At 43.0% G+C, this 19,349-nt stretch overlaps 4 protein-coding genes across 4 annotated transcripts; all 4 read left to right on the top strand.

The window, feature by feature from the left end:
* The first annotated feature begins 1,956 nt into the window (after positions 1-1,956).
* Positions 1,957-19,152, top strand: LOC137874588 (claudin-4-like). Its single transcript, XM_068713354.1, has 3 exons — positions 1,957-2,290; positions 3,216-3,397; positions 18,160-19,152. Exon 3 carries the CDS (start codon positions 18,187-18,189, stop codon positions 18,820-18,822), a length of 636 nt encoding a protein of 211 aa, XP_068569455.1. The 5' UTR covers positions 1,957-2,290; positions 3,216-3,397; positions 18,160-18,186; the 3' UTR covers positions 18,823-19,152.
* On the top strand, positions 4,519-5,663 carry LOC137874579 (claudin-4-like). Its single transcript, XM_068713341.1, has one exon. It carries the CDS (start codon positions 4,627-4,629, stop codon positions 5,248-5,250), a length of 624 nt encoding a protein of 207 aa, XP_068569442.1. The 5' UTR covers positions 4,519-4,626; the 3' UTR covers positions 5,251-5,663.
* On the top strand, positions 6,699-11,059 carry LOC137874596 (claudin-6-like). Its single transcript, XM_068713365.1, has 2 exons — positions 6,699-7,222; positions 9,811-11,059. Exons 1-2 carry the CDS (start codon positions 6,753-6,755, stop codon positions 10,580-10,582), a joined length of 1,242 nt encoding a protein of 413 aa, XP_068569466.1. The 5' UTR covers positions 6,699-6,752; the 3' UTR covers positions 10,583-11,059.
* LOC137874570 (claudin-4-like) lies at positions 11,872-16,725 on the top strand. The gene is made up of 2 exons (XM_068713329.1): positions 11,872-12,452; positions 15,681-16,725. Exons 1-2 carry the CDS (start codon positions 11,970-11,972, stop codon positions 16,347-16,349), a joined length of 1,152 nt encoding a protein of 383 aa, XP_068569430.1. The 5' UTR covers positions 11,872-11,969; the 3' UTR covers positions 16,350-16,725.
* Positions 19,153-19,349: the final 197 nt, after the last annotated feature.

The following is a 19,349-nucleotide window of genomic DNA, read 5'->3' as shown; positions in this document are numbered from 1 at the left end:
TCATTTCACTAAGATTAGACTTTTGAATCCTGTTCTGAGGTTTCAGGTTTCTTGATTTGCGTATGAAGCTGTGTGTTGTATGCTGGATGCAGCACATCCGTGCAGTAGGTCTACATAGACATTAACCTCTGATTACCAATGCTTTATCCGCACCAAACATGGTCATTATTTAGTTTAGTTCAACATGTTTTCTTTTCCCTGCAGGTGCAGCTACTTGGAAATATACATGTAGTCACTCGCACAGAGCAACCTGCTGAACATTCACCTGTCATGGGAACGGGAACGAGTCCGACCGGTTTCCACGAGGCAGCGCTGTCTACTGGTTGTTGCTTCACAGTGAGCTTTCTTTTACACTAACTACCATCAGATTATTCTTTGAGACAAATCCTGGCTACATTTACAGTCGGTTCACACTTTCTTTTCTTTAGATTTTGTTTGTTATTGCATTTATTTAATCTTTACATCATCACAGTACACTTGATTTAAGCCCAGACATGAAAGAACATATATTCGGAAGTGAATTAATACAAAAGTAAGGAAGCAAAAGTTGTTCCTGTGTTTCGTTAAAAAGCTAATGACGCCCTAATCCCCGTCTCTGACCGTGAATACAAAGGAGGAACTGAACGGTTCCCCAGGCCAAAATACAAACCTTCAGTCACTTCCTAGAATGTATAGTATCATGTCCTGCACGGCAGCTATCGCCTGTGGCTTTTATTAGCACACGTTACGTTTACACTACCAGACTTTCACACTCTCGTTCAGACAAACATCAGATGTGATCTGCAGCACAATGACTCCTACGTCACCAACACAAAATGAACAAAACGGACCAGAGTGTATGTTTACTCTGATACTGTACTTAAGGACAAATCTGATGAACTTGTACTTCCATTTCATGCCATTTTAAACTTGTCTTGACAGCTTCCGTTGCTTTACAGATGACAGTTTTTCATCATCTTCCTGTCCCGTGAAAACCACGTGTCTCCAGATGTGTTGATGTGGAATGTTTGTGATGAACTGAAGGACAAAGTGTTCCTTTATGTGTTGAGGAAATTCCAAATAAACTCTTTAAAAGAGAGAGAGACTTTAGAGTATGTTACAAACACATCTTATATTATACATCTTATAGATGATGCATTGCTGTAAATTAAACTAACCAGCATGATATAAAGGAGTTAAAAACATCTACAGCACTAAAATGCATCATACACATGAATCCGGCAGTAATATTAATCCCCAAACATCACATATAATAGTAAAACACTGACTGGGAACATTTTACAGATCAATGAATACTTTTACTTTGGACACTTTAAATAAGGTTTTGAATGCAGGACTATTGATTATAGTGGAGTATTTTCTCTCGTCTCTTGAAGACTTCAGGTTGCTGTTTTGGTCATGTGATCACGTGTCATGCCCTGACACACATGAGTCACTGAGGATCCCACAACCACACTCACCGTGCTTCAGATACCCAGTGAAACTGTGACTGGTACCTGGACAACAATGGCCCCGGGGCTCGCTGTGATGACATCACACGCCAAATACAGACACGGTCCACCCCCAGATACACACACACACACACACACACACACACACACACACACACACATGTTCTTCCTGCTCTGACACATGAAACTACGTCCTTTTTTTTTTTCCTAATTAATGTAACCAGGGACAATTTTCATTACATCACAAAATACTACTAAATTCCCTCATCATGTTTCATGTTTGATACGGTGTAGTAACTACAATGAGCTTCAAATACTGTACTGCTTAAAATACCACATCTTGGCATGTACTATCAACTCTAAATATTCACAGATATTCACTTGTGATTTAGCTCTGTTGTATTTACACCTCCAACATCAGCTTTACTTTAATAAGTTTATGATTTTTTGGTATTGGTTTGATATCATATAAAAGTCCTGTCCAGAGTCTCTTTAGATTTGACTCAGTACAACTAGCAGTATTGCCAGTTTATCCCTTTTACACAAAGATAACTCCACCACACTAAACTAATTTATCTGTTATCTGACCTAAAATATCAAAGATGACTAGTTCAACTCATAGATAACAGAATATTCAGCTAACTCCAAACAACAAATATAAGGGAATGTTTTAAATGTCCAGCCAATCTGCCAATGACTTAAGACAGAAGAACACACGACAAGATTCACCTGTTTTAAAGCGTCTATTCATCTGACGTTTTTCTCTGCCCTTGTAGACTGTACCACAGGATAGCTGAAATAACGGAAGCAGCCAAAAGAGGAACTGAGTGTCTCCTAAGGTCAGAATACAAACCCACAGTCTGTCTATCCTGACTGGCACGGCATCCGTTTTGGCTTGTGTGTGTGTGTGTGTGTGTGTGTGTGTGTGTGTGTGTGTGTGGCTCATATCAGCTCATGTCTGACTTGCACACATTTATCTGACACTCTCAATCAGACAAACATGGCTGTAGTGTAGAAAAGCTAAAAAGCCCAATGAAGACACCTGAACACTTGTTTGAACTGCAGGCTGATGTTGCCTTTTTTTTCTTTTTTTTTTAACTTTGCATTGATATTCATACTGACTCAGCCAGTTTTGACTGAAGGGTTGGACAGCTGAGTGAGCGCCAAAGCCAGCCGTTACCTGTGATGTCTGGGCTTGCCTGGAAAGACCTGCTGACACTTGTCACTTTGGCTCCCTCTGGCATTTTCTCACGGCTGCTGGAGTCTTTGCACTGTGCAAAGTTGCCTCGATGGAGGAACTCAAGCGCTTTTTTAGTTTTCTGGCACCAAACACTGAAAGTTTGCAGTATACACGCCCTTAACTTTTCAAAAACCCAGCATGACTTTATTTTACTATCAGTCTGATTTGAAAAGATTTAGATTCCTCAGCGGATGCAGTGCTTTGTGGGTGTGTTGAAGTTGCTGCATGTTGACGATGTGCGATTGTTTCAAAGACATCTCACCTAATCTCACCCCGAAACCATCTTTCCTCAGATTCCTAATTGTGGAAATTCCTCCCTGCCTCCTTGTGTGTGGAACCCAATCTCCATAGCCAGGCCCCGAGTAGCTTTAATGATCCTGCCTCGGATAAAGTAGAGGCATTATGGTCCTAACGGCAGTTTTGGCCCTTAAACACTGCCTCCATTCATTTCTGAAACAATCTGATTCTCTCTCTACTCTCTACCTCTCTTTGCCCTCTCTCACCGGTCCCTCTTTTTGCAACAGTGTGTCAACAGGAATTACTTGGCGTAGTGTCTGCCGTTTCCCCCCAAACATCTCCGTCCTGATATCCTCTCACTGCTGTGGCAAAGCTGTCGATAAATCAAGTGGGACCCCGGGACTGCAGAGCGCACCGACGGGAGGAGGAGTGCAACCCTTCAGCCTTTAAGGACTGACATCACTGCAAGGTCAGCTTTATTCTCTTGGTTTTTTTTCACCTACTGCACATGCTCATTTCAAGTTCCATGGACAATTCATTTGTTTTCCTTTTAATAGAATAATTATTTTGTTTTCTACTCATTACCAAAGTATTCTCATGGGCCAGCGATGCTCATCTGTTACTGTTACTGTGTGAGCGAGCTTAAATCAGTGTAGATTCAACACGTACGTAATTCTTTTACAGTTGTACAATAAATGTGTTTTTTTGGGTATTAGGGCTGATTAGTAAGAGGATGATCGGAGCATTTAGCCGACCAGCTGCATTTTGTAGTTCACAGTCACTTATTTATTATGGACAAAAATGTGCGTTTCCGTGATGTTCAGCCGTAATAAAATAGCTGCAATAAAGACCAAGAATTTGGGTTCAACTAATCTAGTCATATTCACAACAGCGGACTTTATTAAATCCTGTGTACCAAATATTTAATCATAAGACTTAGAAATATCAAATAAAGTTATGCTGTTGCATACTTATTCTGACATTCATTTTCATTTATGCAATTTTCAGTGTGTGCGATTGGGCGACTGTGGTCGTTTGTGTATTCCACCTTTCGTCTCAAACTGATAGGAAAATGCAAATAACAGGTACGACTTCACTTAAACAAGTGTACTGACATCAGAGGGTCAGATGTTTGATTAAAAAACCCCATAAGTCTGAGAACATCTTTGCTGTGTCTCAAGTTTTAATCTCAAATGAAACAACACCTGCTCCTGAAAAGTAAAATGTTTAGATCTAGGAAACATTTGAGGACGACTTGGAACTCAAAAGTGCAAAACGGGGAAAGTAGTATTTGCAGTCACTGTTACCACAGTACATAACAGAAAACTTGAGAAAAAAAGCAACCAGATGGCTTCTTTGTGGGTGCGGCTGATGGTATTTTCCTGCTAATACGTGTGAGTCACAGTGTTGTGTTCCATCTGCAATGATTATTCGACTGAGACGAAAACTGACATGATGACACATGCCCATGGAGGGGGGGAGGTAGTTGTCACGTCACAGCTCCATGCGACAATGTGTGTGTTTGTGTTTGAAGCCCCTCCCGACTTAAACGTATAAAAGACCCACTCCGACCTCACCCAGACATTTACTCTTTGGGATCTCTCGAGCAAGACTTCACTGACTTCCAGAGACACTTTTGGACCATTTTCCTTTCTTTTGTTTGGGACGACTTAGCAGCGAGAAGCTTCCTGAGGAGACATGGTGTCTGCCGGTTTTCAGATCCTGGGCACCGCCCTGTGCATTATCGGCTGGATCGGGACGATCGTCGTCTGCGCCATCCCCATGTGGAAGGTGACGGCGTTCATCGGCCAGAACATCGTTACCGCTCAAACCACCATGGAGGGTATCTGGATGACCTGCGTGGTCCAGAGCACAGGCCAGATGCAGTGCAAGGTCTACGACTCCATGCTGGCCCTCACCTCGGACCTCCAGGCCGCCCGCGCCCTCATCATCATCTCCATCATGCTCGGCGTCATAGGCATCCTCCTCTCCCTCGCGGGGGGCAAGTGCACCAACTGTGTGGAAGATGAGTCGTCCAAAGCCAAGATCGGCATAGCGTCCGGGGTGGTCTTCATCCTCGCCGGCATTCTGTGCCTCATCCCTGTGTGCTGGACGGCAAACACCATCGTTAAGGACTTCTACAACCCGATACTGGGGGGCTCTCAGAAGAGGGAGCTCGGAGCCGCGCTCTTCATCGGCTGGGGGGCCTCAGGCCTCCTCATCCTGGGTGGTGCGCTGCTCTGTGCCAACTGCCCTCCCAAGGATAACTACTCCGCCAAGTACACTGCCACCCGTCCAAACGCGCCCAAGGACTTTGTCTGAGGGAGTAAGAGCCAAAGAGACTGGGGAGAGAAAAAAAAGACTTGAGTTACATGCTTTGTGGTCCATGAAATGGATTCATGTTGCATTTCAATTTCACAGGGATTTTATTGTGCTCACTGTTTAGTTTGATGCTTTCATGTTGACTTACAGCACTTCAAGGTTTGTCTCATCAGTGCCAAGAAGAGGAGATGTGCACCCCGCCCAAACCATGTGGACTGAGTGATACACACTGCTTAATCAGTGGGAGTGAAAAACATGCATCTTTATATGTATTGGATCCGCAGTTAACTTGATTTGTTGTTGTTTTTCTTCATCCATTTGTGCCCTTTTCATTTTCATTTTATTTCAAAATGTGTATTATATGTGACTGTCTGAAACTGTAAATAAATAAACAAAGATTTTTTTTTTACCAACAACAATTTGATCATGCTTTGTTTTGTTCTTTTACATTTTTGAACATGTCATTAAATGACTCAATCAAAAGGTAAAACGGAGGCCGCACTCCGGTATAGTAACTAAAAACTGTGAGATACAAAAAGGAAATACAAAAATTCTACATATTATCACATTGTCCCTAAAATGAATAAATAAATAAAATAAATAAAGTACAGTGTAAAATATAAACCCTAATTCACTACCCTTTCTGTAGTGTAAGTAGACAAAAGACGTGTAAAAAAACAACTAAACCTGATTGAGACTACTTTATAATACAACATACTCATGTACAAAGCAACAAAATACACTTTAATTTAGGACAACCTTGTATTAGACATCATCAACATTAATCAGGTCAGACTTTTTGTATTGTCCTCATGAATTGTGAGATGCAGGTTGACTTTTTTTTTTTTCTTAAACAGGAAACTTGTGTTTAATGTCTGAGTCATTCATTACCAGTCCAACACTGCCCCTTGCTGTTAAAACAAAATAACCCATCCAACAGTTTCACACATATGATCATGTGTAAACACACGGGTAACAATACATTTCTTAAACATAGAACAAACGTGAATCCATAACACAGACGTTGTATCCAGTTTTCCTCTTGAACATGTTGGGTATATACAACATTTACAGTACAGACTCCATTTCTTGGAAAAAGTGGGTTGGTTACTCGTGTGTTGTGTTACTGTAATTAAACTGTTATGAATGTGTGAAATTAGAAGAAGCCTCATTTGTCAGTATTCCTTAGTTGTATGTGATCATGGCTCAACTTTATACTTCTTCGTCAGTTAGAGAATAAAGGGTTTGTGGATGAGGACATCTTTCTTTTGTCTGTCCTTGAAGCTTTGTATTCAGGCAGGTCAGCGCTACTGAAGGTCAGCGGGTCTCTGTTTGTGTGTAAACTCCTCTTAGCCAACAGGAGCTGAGGACTGTGGTATCACATACCCTCATGCCTGTGTCCTCTTCTTCTCAGACAACAACCTATAAATACGAGCTTGCATCGTCCCACCCCGTCTCTCTTCTTGGATTGTTTTAATGAGCGAGGAACAAAGCCAGGCATAATGGTTTCTCAGGGGATTCAGATCATCGGCATATCGATGGCCGTGGTCGGCTGGTTCATGGTCATCGTGGTGTGCGCCCTGCCCATGTGGAAGGTCACCGCTTTCATCGGGGCCAACATCATCACGGCGCAGACCATCTGGCAGGGCATGTGGATGAACTGCGTGGTGCAGAGCACGGGCCAGATGCAGTGCAAGGTGTACGACTCCATGCTGGCGCTGCCCCAGGACCTGCAGGCCGCCCGCGCCATGATCATCATCTCCATCATGATGGGGGTCATCGGGGTGATCATGTCGATCGCCGGCGGGAAATGCACCAACTGCATCGAGGACGAGCGATCCAAGGCGAAGGCCTGCATCCTGGCTGGCGTCTTGTTCATCGTCTCGGGTCTGCTCTGTCTCATTCCGGTCTCCTGGTCCGCCAACAGCATCGTCACCAACTTCTACAACCCGCTGCTGACCGATGTCCAGCGGTACGAGCTGGGGGCGGCGCTGTACATCGGCTGGGCGGCCGCCACACTGCTGCTCATTGGAGGGGGGCTGATGTGTTGGAACTGCCCGCCCAAACACGAGCACCACCACTACACCCCCAAATTCACATCCGTGAAGTCGGCCTCCACATCAAGAGAATACGTGTAAGATGGTCAGCGCTTCCTACCTGGACTTTCCACGGGAATTGCAACCGAGAGAAATGATTTCAAAATAAAAACTTATAATCACCGGCAGTGTAAATGTAGCTTGAAATCCCACGCTTCCCACAGGAAACCTGAGCTTTGATTGCTGTTAGCGTGTGTGTCAAAGTGACCTTTCTCACCGCAGCCATTTTGTCTTAGTCATGCGAGCGTAGCTGACAGCATAAACAATGACTGCATCCCGTTTAGTCGTGCCAGCGGGGCCCGGGGATTGTGCTCTTGGTTTACTGTCGCACCTCGATGGATGGGACCATCAATGTTATCTTCTTCTGCTGCAATGAGAGAAAATGTTTGCTGTGAAAACAGTCCGTCTAACACCCAAAACAGGAAATTAGCTTTTGTTCATGCCTCAGTCTGACATTTCAAAATAGAAGAGCTTTTTAAAGAAAATTTGAATCCACATTGTGTAGTGGCTGGTTGATGAGTAACTAGGATTTGAATCATGATCATAATGAATCTGTGTAAATATTTATTCAGATTGTTGTAAGGATTTCTCAGTGTAACTATCTTCATTAACAAACAAAAAAAGAGGCAGAAATGCTTCATGCAAGCATCTGGGGTGTCAGTAATATGTAAACATTTTAGGTAAAGGAGAATCTGTTATATCTACATTTTACTATATTTCTATATTCGTATCTGTTGTCTTTTCACACAGCCTGTGTCTCTGAATCTTGTAATGTGTTACTGTAAATAAACTCTATGCTAACTGGATGATCACTGTTTACATACCTCTGAGAAACACAAAGCATGTAATAGCATTATAGGGATTAATAAAGAGGGAAGAGGTAGATTATCAACATGACGAGGTAAGCTGAGGACATGTAGTTCCCCTGGAGAAAGTGATGGAAGATAAATCACCTCCGTAAACAATGCAGTTTTAAGTGGTGTGGGGTTCAGGATTGACATTGTGTCTGGGGGCCGCTTTGTCTCATGCGGGCTGTTGGACAGCCAACACCGTCATCAGTGATCCGGGTGGATGCTCAGCAGAGACATGACATGTTTATGGCTTGTGACCTGTCTCCTCTTAGGAAAACAAGTTTTCAGAAACTAGAAGGAAACTGGCATTCATTCAAAAAAAAAGCTGAGGGCGTTCTACAAAAGCAGGTGAATAACTTCCTTATTCAGAGAGGAGTTTTAGTTTAATCTAAAGTGACCCGTTTCTGATAACCTGTAGAGCTTTTTAAATGTTGTGTTTATGGCAAAGTAATAAGTTCACGAAACACATTTCCGTCACTGGATCGTAGTTTGGAAATGATTGTTTGTGCAGTGTCACATTACTGGATAAGGTGTGTGAAAGATGATGTCAACAGTTTGTTTACCCGACAGAGGTATTTTTCTTAGTACTAGTTTGTTTGCAAAGTGATGGTGTCAGCTGACTTGACTGGCTTCCTGTGTCTCATCACTGCAGCGAGGTGATTATTATTAGTACTGAAACCGATGTCCTCCTCCTCTGCTCTGGGCCGAGTATCTGTCTGGAATGCGTCTCATCTTAATCTTGGCAGGGGCCATGTTAAGGTCTGCTTGCTGTACAACACACAGTACAATCAGCATCAGTGACACAAGCACTGGTGTAGACCAAGCCATTCTGTGTGTCTTGTGTCGGATCACTTTTTGCTTTGTGCATCATGATTTTAGCCTTTTTTTTTATTTGAGTAACCTTAACAAACCAAGTGTGTCCGCTCTGCTTGTATTATATTACATTAATGTGGTGGACAGCTACAGTTCAGTGATTCAATACAATATCTTAATATGTTTTATCTTAAAAGAAGTGTCTTCTTCTGGGACCACACCATTTAGTGACACAATAATCCCATCTTGTGAAAAAACTTTGCAGAAGGAATAAAGAGAAGGCAGCAAACACAACAGTGTAAATATAAAATGTTCTTTTATGAACACTAGAAACCAACTCTTAAAATAATAACATGACCTTCTTAGCAAAAAGAGATAATCTTATTATCTTTCACTCTTATCAGTTGCATGCAGGGATTCAAATTTGCCTTATCTGATTCTAAATTAGCACATGAAAGAGGCTGTTAGTGAACAATCACTGGGACGTAATTTGATCATCTTTCACAGCCTGAGTGGGTTTCAGGACCTTTTGAAGTCCCTAAGTGGCTGCAACTCCATCCAATAACCACATCCTTACTGCAGGAAAATCTACATATGAGAGTGCGTTTCCAAAGCACAGCATTGTTTAAAAAAAATGTGTGGCACTCCTCTAGCTCTAGCAAACGGAATCTTGTTTGGCCAGAAGAACTCACCTGACAGCCCTCCTCCTGTGCGCTTCTCCGACAAACAAGTGAGACAGCTGCGACACTCTGAAAGAGGACCAGACCCGTGTGCTGAAACTCTCTTCTCTCCTGCCGCAGACGAAGCTTATTCACCATGGGGAGGATTGGCAAGGAGGTGGCAGGTCAGATCATAAGCTTCATAGGCTTTGTTGGGGTGGCGGTGACCTGTGGGATCCCCATGTGGAGAGTGACCTCCTTCGTTGGAGCCAACATCGTGACGGGCCAGATCATTTGGGACGGCCTGTGGATGAACTGCGTGATGCAGAGCACCGGGCAGATGCAGTGCAAGTTGAACGAGTCTGTTATGAGTCTGTCCAGGGACCTGCAGGCCGCCCGAGCCCTGGTCATCATCTCCCTCATCTTCGGCTTCATCGGCTTCTTGCTCACCTTCGTTGGGGCCAAGTGCACCGGCTGCCTGAACAAGGATTCTTCAAAGGCCAAGGTGGTGATCATAGGCGGCTGTCTCATCATTGTTTCCGCCGTCCTAGTCCTGATCCCCGTCTGCTGGTCCGCAGCCATCACCATCACAGACTTCCAGAACCCCTTGACCGTTGGGTCACAGAGGAGGGAACTTGGAGCCTCAATCTACATCGGCTGGGCCTCTGCTGCGTTTCTTCTGATCGGTGGGATCACCCTAACCACGTCCTGCCCTCCTCAAAAGGCCACATATGGATACCCAGGGTACCCACCAGCACCGATGTACCCTTACGCAGGCCCAGGGGTAAACCCGTCAGTGTATGGCCCTATGTATGCGCCCGCATCCAGCCAACCGTACACAGGCACTGGGACATACTTGCCTAGCAAACCGTATGCAGCACCAACCGCATACTCTGCTAGACAATTCCTCTAAAACCTGACCGGTACAGAAGGAGGATAAGACTGAGATTTCTGCCAGGATGACTTCAGCAAAATGTTATGCCATTATAAAGTAAAATAGCATCAAAATACGCATTGTAGTTCTAGAGGATGGTATGTATTCCAATGCATTGTTTGGATGTATAATTAATCCACTCAAGCAAGCCCTGTGACCTTTTTGGATATTGTCAATCTGTCTGAAATGTTTTCTCTTTTGGATTGATTCTGTGCTCTAAAGTAGAAATCTTCTCACTTTATGAAGTCTTGATGTCAGATGAATATTATGTCAACATGGCTGTGTGCACTGAAAGTTGCATTGCTTTTCACTGTTTCCAGGAAGTCACTGTCCATATATTTATTTTCTTGTCATGCAGAGCGGATTTTGTATAATATTGATGATTTGTGATGTTTGTTTTCTGTAAATGCATCTTTATTTTCAAAGATTTTCATTAAAATATTTGTATTTTTCACATATCTGTTTGTGGAGTCATTATCACAACATATTGTCACTGTGTGTTATGAAAATATTATCTATGACATTTTACAAGGCTAGGGCCCTTGCTGTGTGTCTGTGGAAGTGGAAGGTGGGAAATTATATTTAAAAAAAGCCAATCTAAATGTCCCTCTATAAATCTAAAAATATTATAACAAAGAATTTTCTAAAACAAAAAAATATAATATTTAAGTTTAAGCACTGTCATTTCACTGTAAATAGCTCATTAAAACCTCAAATACACAAAGAAACAAAAGAAATAAACCTTGTGAAAATAAAGACGAAATACAGAAAAGACATTCTTGTCGTGATCCAATCAACTGTTTTATTGATCAACGTGAGTTCTGTCCTTCTGATTGGGAAAAACCCAACCAAACCAATCACTGGAATAGTATGTAACATATGGTGAGGTAATGAGTAAAACCATAAATGGAGGTTCCTTCCGTTGACATCTGACATCCCGGTGATACTCCCTCCCACGTTTGGCTTTCTTTTCAACGTGGTACAAGTGACTGGACCTGATCTTGTGGTAACGTGTCCGATCAAAGGCTGGCCACGGGTAGAACATTGTTTCGATTGGCAATGCAGTGCATCTTTACGAGCTTCATTTACATAGTCGTTTCAAGAGGATACCCATCTCATCGAAACTACTCCCCGTCAGTGTACGGGTCATGTGAAGAATCTGGTTGGGCAGGTAAGTCATTCAGCGAACTGGTTTCAGGTCAGGAGGGAATGGCATTCTGACTCCACCTTCAACAAAGATATCTATATAACCAAAGGAAAATCTCAACCGTCTTTATTCAACCTTACAACCCGAGCTGAGCTGACCTGCTCCTGAAAAACTTCAACTCTTCTGCCGCCGTTCGAGTGACTCAAACTAGACCTCATCATGGTGTCAATGGGACGACAGATGCTGGGCTTTGCCCTGGCCATCATTGGCTTCTTGGGGACCATCATTGTGTGCGCCCTGCCCATGTGGAAGGTCACAGCCTTCATCGGAGCCAACATTGTGACGGCGCAGGTCATCTGGGAGGGCTTATGGATGAACTGCGTGACGCAGAGCACAGGCCAGATGCAGTGCAAGATCTACGATTCCCTGCTGGCTCTACCTGAGGACCTCCAGGCGGCCAGGGCCCTTGTGGTCATCGCCATCATCGTCGCTGCTTTTGGGGTCATCTTGGGTGTCATTGGAGGCAAGTGCACCAACTTCGTGGACAACGAACACTCCAAAGCCAAGGTGGCCATTGCCGCTGGAATCGTCTTCATTTGCGCCGGCGTTCTTATCCTCATCCCCGTCTGCTGGTCCGCCAACACCATCATCAGGGATTTCTACAACCCCATCCTGACCAACGCCCAGAGGAGGGAGCTGGGAGCCGCGCTCTACATCGGCTGGGGCACAGCTGGGCTTCTCATCCTGGGTGGTGCCCTCCTCTGCAGCTCCTGCCCACGCAAAGAAAGCCCAGAGTATCCGGTCAAGTACGCCGGCGCCAGGTCCGTAGCCACCAGCCGAGAATATGTCTGAGAGGTCCGTTCTCCTGAAAAAGACTTCTAATTATCTTAGTTTTGATGAGTAATCCTCCTTCGTTGTGATTTTCTGAAAGCACCACAAGTTGTGTCTCACCTTTTTTTGGAGAGTGAGAACAGATTTTTGGAGAAATTCTGATTTCACTGAGGCAAGAGAAAGTGATTCTTGCTGAACAAGAACCAGTGCAAACAATGTGGTGTGAGGAAAAAATCTCCCAGCAGCATGCTGACTGGACTGAATGAGAGTTGTTATATATAAAGCTGGTATCAAACCTATTTCTTCTCTGTAAATGCAAATAGAAGCTGTGATAGAACGATGTTAATGGTCAACAAGAGCTATGATAGAAGGAAGCACCCTTGATGCATTGTGAATTTACTGTATAGAATATTTACACATATCTTTGTTCAAATGCAATGACTGTTTTTATTTAATAAAACATTTTCTTAAATTACATTCTTTTCTCTACTTATTTGTTTAGATTTTGTCCAGTTCTTTTTCTTTTTTTTTTTGCTCTTTACATTCACAATTTCTGTTCTAAAGTTGACGGTCTAGAGCAACTTAAAACGAATGCAAAAAAGACCATTGAGACTTGAATTGGGTCAGTAAGCAGTGAGTTATTGTAAGCATAACATTTACAAATGTTTGCCAGCGTTTCGTGCCAGCTGACAGAAAGGAAGCTGCATGTTTCTGACTGACATTTATTCTTATATATATATATATATACACTGGGAAATAAAATTGTCATGGTTTAGATTTCAAAGAGGTCACAAATTGGAAAGTTGAATGAAGCAGGAGAGAGAGTGTAACAACAAAGTGTGTTCAAAAACATTTCAAGGGGTGTCGAAATCTTCACACAGACGTTTAACTAGTTCAACCAGTTCAACCAGTTTTACAGTGCTGAGTGCCAGTCAAAACTTTGTCACAGAGTTGGCTACAGTGTGTTAGTTCAAAAACAGATACAGAGCCATACCCATACTGCACCAGCATTTAAACAATCAGAATTAATAAGTATTAGCTTTGATTTGCATAAAGAAAAGACTAAACACATGATTGATGAGCACATGGGGACTAAAAGTCAACAATGTTTGAGGAGGATAAGGCTGCCGTTTTTTCACATTTTTGTTATTGCTAATCCTAAGAAAAGGCCTCAAGCATGCATGTCCTAATAAGTTTTTACTTCCCTTCTAACATGAATAAATTGTGCATTTATTGGGGAATATTCTCAGCGGTGAGTATTTATCCATTTGGTGCTTTAGTGAGTATTTAAAGCATGTATGTGGGATTGACTCAAAGTAAATCTACAGCATAATAAAGAAACGATGGAAACACAAAAGGATTTCCCAAAAAGGATAATCAACAAAACTAACCAACTGGCTTCAAGGTTTATCAGCTTTGGACACACATACAATATTTAAATAGGATAAATACACTGTCACAATAATGACAATATAGAACATCAGAAAGGTCACAAAGGAGCCTCACCTGTTCATTTTAGGGTTTTTACACCCAAATTTGGTGACGACTAGCAGTGATAGGGATCACTTTCTATTATATTGTACAATACAATTGTTTTTTATCACAGTGAATGCAATTCAATTTTTTTATACTGAACAATAAAACAAACCTTTACAAATGTACCTTAATTAATTACAAAAACTCAACATTTGACTGTATAAAAAGGGGCATGGGTCCTTACACAAAGTCCATTAACGCTGAACGTTAGTATGTCAACCCCATAGTCATCGTGTCACTTCAAATACAATGTTTTAATGAGTTAAGTGGAAAATGCATAACTGTCCAAATGAGACTGTCCTGTAAGACAATGACAGAATGTGTTTATGTTCAAGTGACAAAGTGGTGTGTATGAGGACGTCAGGTGACTTTAACATGGGACACCGCCGTTTATTTCTCATTCTTTGTTGGTTTCTTTAAATCATAATTACCATAGTCATGTCTGAATCACATTCAAGAGTAGAAGTTAATACTGTGTTTCACTGCTGGGAACACACCCTGTTTGTTTTTTTTTAAACCTGGTTTCACATTCCTAACTTACCCTCTGCCATCAGAGAGTAAATCTTACCGAACCGGTTCTGGATTAATGACTGTGTGCAAAACTCAGTGATGTCAGAGTAGACAATGGAACAAAAGCATCACTGTGTAACTAAGCAGTGATTACAAAATTGGTTTCTGTCATTTGAAAAAATATTATTTGTTCTTTCAGTGTAAAATGCCTTTTTAAGTATGTTGTACCTGATGATAAACTCTATTTCCCACTTTAAAAAAATAGCTTTAAAGCTTGAAAATAGTAAGTAACCTGAGGATATATTTTCAGGAAAAATACAGATAATGGCATGCTGTTTATAGTTAAAATAAATCTGAGACTGAAACTGAAAGAATCCAAGCTGTGTATTAGTGACACTGAGCTAAATTGAAAGCAACTTACTACGTAAAGGTGTTATGAAATATTTCAACAGACAGATACACATAAATAAACTTCTGCTCTTTATAAAAATAAAGAGCAGAAGTTTACAGTCTAACACAGCTTCTGTGTCCAATGATATTTCAGTTTGACATCTTTCCTCTCTGAATATGTTTCAGTCACAACCAGCGGTGATTTATTTTGACTTCATCCTGTCAGCGTGGATACATGTATTTGGAGAAAGGTCACTTTTTGCCTTGACCCTTTGCAGACTCCCTTTCAGTAAAGCCTCATGTCAACACTACTCAAACACTCCCTTTGCTCTTTTTCACACATTCAATCCGTCTACATTTACAAGTGAGTGAATTTTGTGCCACACATGTCTTTTTCCTTGTTGAGAGTACCAACAAAGCCTTTTTGCAACACGATCCTCATCTCCATCCAGGAGAATAAGTGAAGCCCCAACCTTTGTATTGTCCCGCCACACAAAGAATCCTGCACGGCTGGTATTCTTTGGCAGGGCCTCCGCCGTGTCCTTAATAGCTTGGCTTTCACGCCTCTCTTTCTTCATTCTAATTCTGCCTCAGATGAACGTATGAACGTAAACACTCGGTCGGCTCCAAATATTCTCTCAGAGACACGCTCGGAGAGGGAAGACGATGGCTTCCATGGGGATGCAAATGGCGGGGTGCGCCATGGCCCTGCTGGGCTGGATCGGGGTGATCATCATCTGTGGCGCGCCCATGTGGCGGGTAACGGCGTTCATCGGCAGCAACATAGTGACATCCCAGGTCATGTGGGAGGGCCTCTGGATGACCTGCGTGGTCCAGAGCACGGGCCAGATGCAGTGTAAGGTCTACGACTCCATGCTGGCTCTGAGCACTGACCTGCAGGGGGCCCGGGCCCTGGTGGTGGTTTCCATCGTCACAGGCATTGCGGGGATCTTCGTAGCGTTTGCCGGCGGGAAGTGCACCAACTTCATTCCAGAGGAGAGGGCCAAGGCGAGGGCCTCGGTGGCAGCAGGCGTGGTGCTGATCATCAGCGGAATCCTCTGCCTTATCCCCGTTTCGTGGACCGCCAGTGTTGTCATAAGGGACTTCTACAGCCCCCTGCTGGTGGACGCCCAGAAAAGAGAGCTCGGGGCCTCTCTGTACATCGGCTGGGGGGCCGGGGGGCTGCTGGTCTTGGGAGGAGCGCTTTTGTGTGCCAGCTGTCCCCCCAAGGAGGATGAGACCCCCTCTGTGAAGTACCTCCTAAACAAGCCTGGAGGATACGGCAAAGAGGATTCAATGCGATCTTTTATACCGGATAAGACGTATATCTGACATTTCTAAAGGGACGAAGAGAAGTCTGGTTCATGTTGTCGTCTTCAAGAAGTAAAATAAGGTCGAGAGTTTAATCAGTTGCTGTGAAACATAAAGAAAAAGAACACCCGCACAGACAACCCACAATGAAGGAAATAAGCACTTTGTACTTATTAATATATTAAGAGAATCACTCTTTGGATGTTTGAAGAAGCTCTCTGTCTGACATGGCTTTGAATATTGATAATAAACATTTATATGGTGGTAGTTTAAATTATAAAAACTATGTTTTATATCTTTGAAAAATGGATTGGGTCACTTGGCACTTTGTACCTTTTTGTCCTTTTTAATACTTGTAATTCTATTTTTTTCCACAATAAAGTACTCTCCATTGTAAGTTTTGTTTCTCTCACGGTTTCTGTTTATGCAACTTTGGAAAAAATAAAAAAAAAGCACCCATGGTTATTTAAAAACAGAGAACCTGTTTGACAGGTACTTACCAGAGATCACTATCCAGGGAACAAAGGTGGTGACTCAGGGACTTATTATCCTGTTGGCCGATCTCTTTAGTAAAGCATGACCTACTTTCAAAAGTCAACGTTTGCAACATAAACACTAGTAAATGAATTAAAGTAATACATGATATAAATGATACATAGATTAAAATAATTAAAAGGGGGTTATCTAAAAACACAAAAGGTAAAACAATTGTTCATGTACATTTTTCTTGAGAATCTTAGATATTTGGGTTTGATGGCTTTGATTTGAGGTGTTGGTGTTGTTAGTTCACATGTGATCAGGCTGCAGATCAGAGAGACGTTAAGGAGAGTCAAATTACTCGAAAGTCTCAGGAAGAAGAGAGTATCAATGAGGTCTACATCGATTCTTTAAGAGACGTGAAATACCGTTCACGACCTCTCAGGTGTTAACGTTACATTACAGTAGTTTGGTTCTGTCTGGCTTAGATTTAGAGGTCAGACGTTAAATCCCAAACCTTTTATGGTGTTAGTGAAATACTTACATTTTCCTTTTTCCCCCTTGAACAACTCACTGTGATCATACACACAATGCAAAGTTTAGACCCTAATAAGACATTTATAAGACCTACAATAAATGCACAAATTTAACAGATAGTGTTTTTAATTGTTGTCAGACGTTACTGTCCCTTTAGCTTTGGTCATGAAACAACATTTTGACATTGATTTTTTGTCTAAAATATATTCTTAAATCTAAAAGATCTGTGAAAAACCAAAGTGTTATAATTCTCCTGCAAATGAAAGGTAATTCTGCAACACCACATAAACATTCTGATTAAAAAAAAATAGTTGATTCAACACTGAATATTCAAAAGCACTTTAATGGCATATTGAGATTTCATGTGTGCAACTAAGAGAAAAAGACACTTTATATACATTTTCTTCTTTTTTTAAATTGCAAACCTTGAATTTTGAGATAGATCTTTTTAAATGAAAAAACCCCAGATTCTTCCCTTGAATTTGTTGCCTCCAGTCATCAGCAATGCACAGCCTGATTCCTTGTCATTGTGACATACTGCAACCTTGTGGCCATTTGCCTCGATGGCTAAAACAATCCCTACAGTTTCACCAATGACATCAGTTACAGGAAACAACCTTAGATTTACAGAAATGTATCTCTACAGTGGCTGTTATCATCACATCTGATAATAATGCACCCAGTTGATCTGCACAAAGACACTTTGTATCATCATAACTCATATTTCTTTACTTTTCATAATTCCTCGTTGTGGGTTGAAATGAAAAGCCATACATGAACATGATTCTGTTCCTCTCCACCTTCTGTGTCCCTCCAGGGTGTGAGAGGGTCCCCACGCTGTCCCATGGCCATACAGGAGCTGGGCATCAGCCTGTCCATGATCGGCGTCGCCGGGACCATCCTGATCTGCGCCCTGCCCATGTGGAAGGTGACGGCGTTCATCGGCACCCACCTGGTGGTCATGCAGGTGTTCTGGGAGGGCCTGTGGATGACCTGCGTCAGCGAGTACACCGGTCAGATGCAATGCAAGCTCTACGACGCCCTGCTGGACCTGTCACCGGACCTGCAGGCGGCCCGCGGCCTCATCTGCATCGGCCTGGTCCTGGGGTGCCTGGGCTTCCTCGTCTTCCTCCTGGGGGCGCGCTGCACCAACTGTCTGGGCCACCCGAGGCTCAAGGCGCGGCTGGTGCTGGGCTCCGGGGCCGTCTTCTGCCTGGCGGCCCTCGCCACCGTGGTCGCCGTCTCCTGGACGGCCAACTCCGTCATCAGGGACTTCCACAACCCGCGCGTCCCCGAGGTGCTGAAGAGGGAGCTCGGGGCGGCCATATACATCGGCTTCGTGGCGTCCGGGTTGCTGTTCTGCGGGGGGGCCATCCTGTGCACGAGCTGCCCGCCACAGAGGGCCGGGTTCCCCTCCGGCGGGTACACACCGGCCAGGACTCCCACGCGAAGCAGCTACGCCATCAAGAACTACGTGTGAGGGCTGAGAGCACCAACACGTCACCGCTGAAGGATAAATGTATTGAACCTGTGTGATGTAATGCAATCGGCCAGGTGTAGACCATTGAAAAACAAAGCGTGTTTAAACACATGAAAGGACTCTAAAGGTATGCTTTGTAGTTCATTCTAATATGTTGTCCTTTTTCTTCGGGGTGAGACGCGTAGATTCGATCATCATCAAGACCAGGTCTTGACCTTAAGGCCCAGACCAGTAGGTACTGATCATAGCTCTGCTGTCTCTCTTCATGGAATCCTGCATCAAGGGACATGAAGGGAGACGGAGTACAATGTCTAAATCATAACACACACACACACACACACACACACACACACACACACACACACACACACACACACACACACACACCTGTAGAAAGAACATCATGACATTTGCCTGCATCTGCATGTGTACATGTATAGCCTGGCAGGAAAATTACCATATTTGGTATTTCCTATTTCTGTACATCCAGCACAGGTTAAACACCCCTTGAAGAGCAACAAAACCTT

The sequence above is a fragment of the Cebidichthys violaceus genome, unplaced genomic scaffold, assembly GCF_023349555.1.
Source record: "Cebidichthys violaceus isolate CVI_PGR_0920_01 unplaced genomic scaffold, fCebVio1.0.p SCAF_1, whole genome shotgun sequence".
Lineage (NCBI taxonomy): Eukaryota > Metazoa > Chordata > Actinopteri > Perciformes > Stichaeidae > Cebidichthys > Cebidichthys violaceus.
Note: the sequence above shows the minus strand (reverse complement) of the source record. Positions and strands in the feature narration are given on the sequence as shown.

What these genes read in the sequence shown, in the direction of transcription:
- LOC137874579 (XM_068713341.1), top strand. Translation starts at nt 4,627, where the DNA reads ATGGTGTCTGCCGGTTTTCAGATCCTGGGCACCGCCCTGTGCATTATC.
- LOC137874596 (XM_068713365.1), top strand. Translation starts at nt 6,753, where the DNA reads ATGGTTTCTCAGGGGATTCAGATCATCGGCATATCGATGGCCGTGGTC. An exon ending in CTGCTGACCGATGTCCAGCG is followed by an intron (nt 7,223 to 9,810) that starts GTACGAGCTGGG and finishes CTCCTGCCGCAG; the next exon opens with ACGAAGCTTATTCACCATGG.
- LOC137874570 (XM_068713329.1), top strand. Translation starts at nt 11,970, where the DNA reads ATGGTGTCAATGGGACGACAGATGCTGGGCTTTGCCCTGGCCATCATT. An exon ending in CCCAGAGGAGGGAGCTGGGA is followed by an intron (nt 12,453 to 15,680) that starts GCCGCGCTCTAC and finishes CGGAGAGGGAAG; the next exon opens with ACGATGGCTTCCATGGGGAT.
- LOC137874588 (XM_068713354.1), top strand. Translation starts at nt 18,187, where the DNA reads ATGGCCATACAGGAGCTGGGCATCAGCCTGTCCATGATCGGCGTCGCC.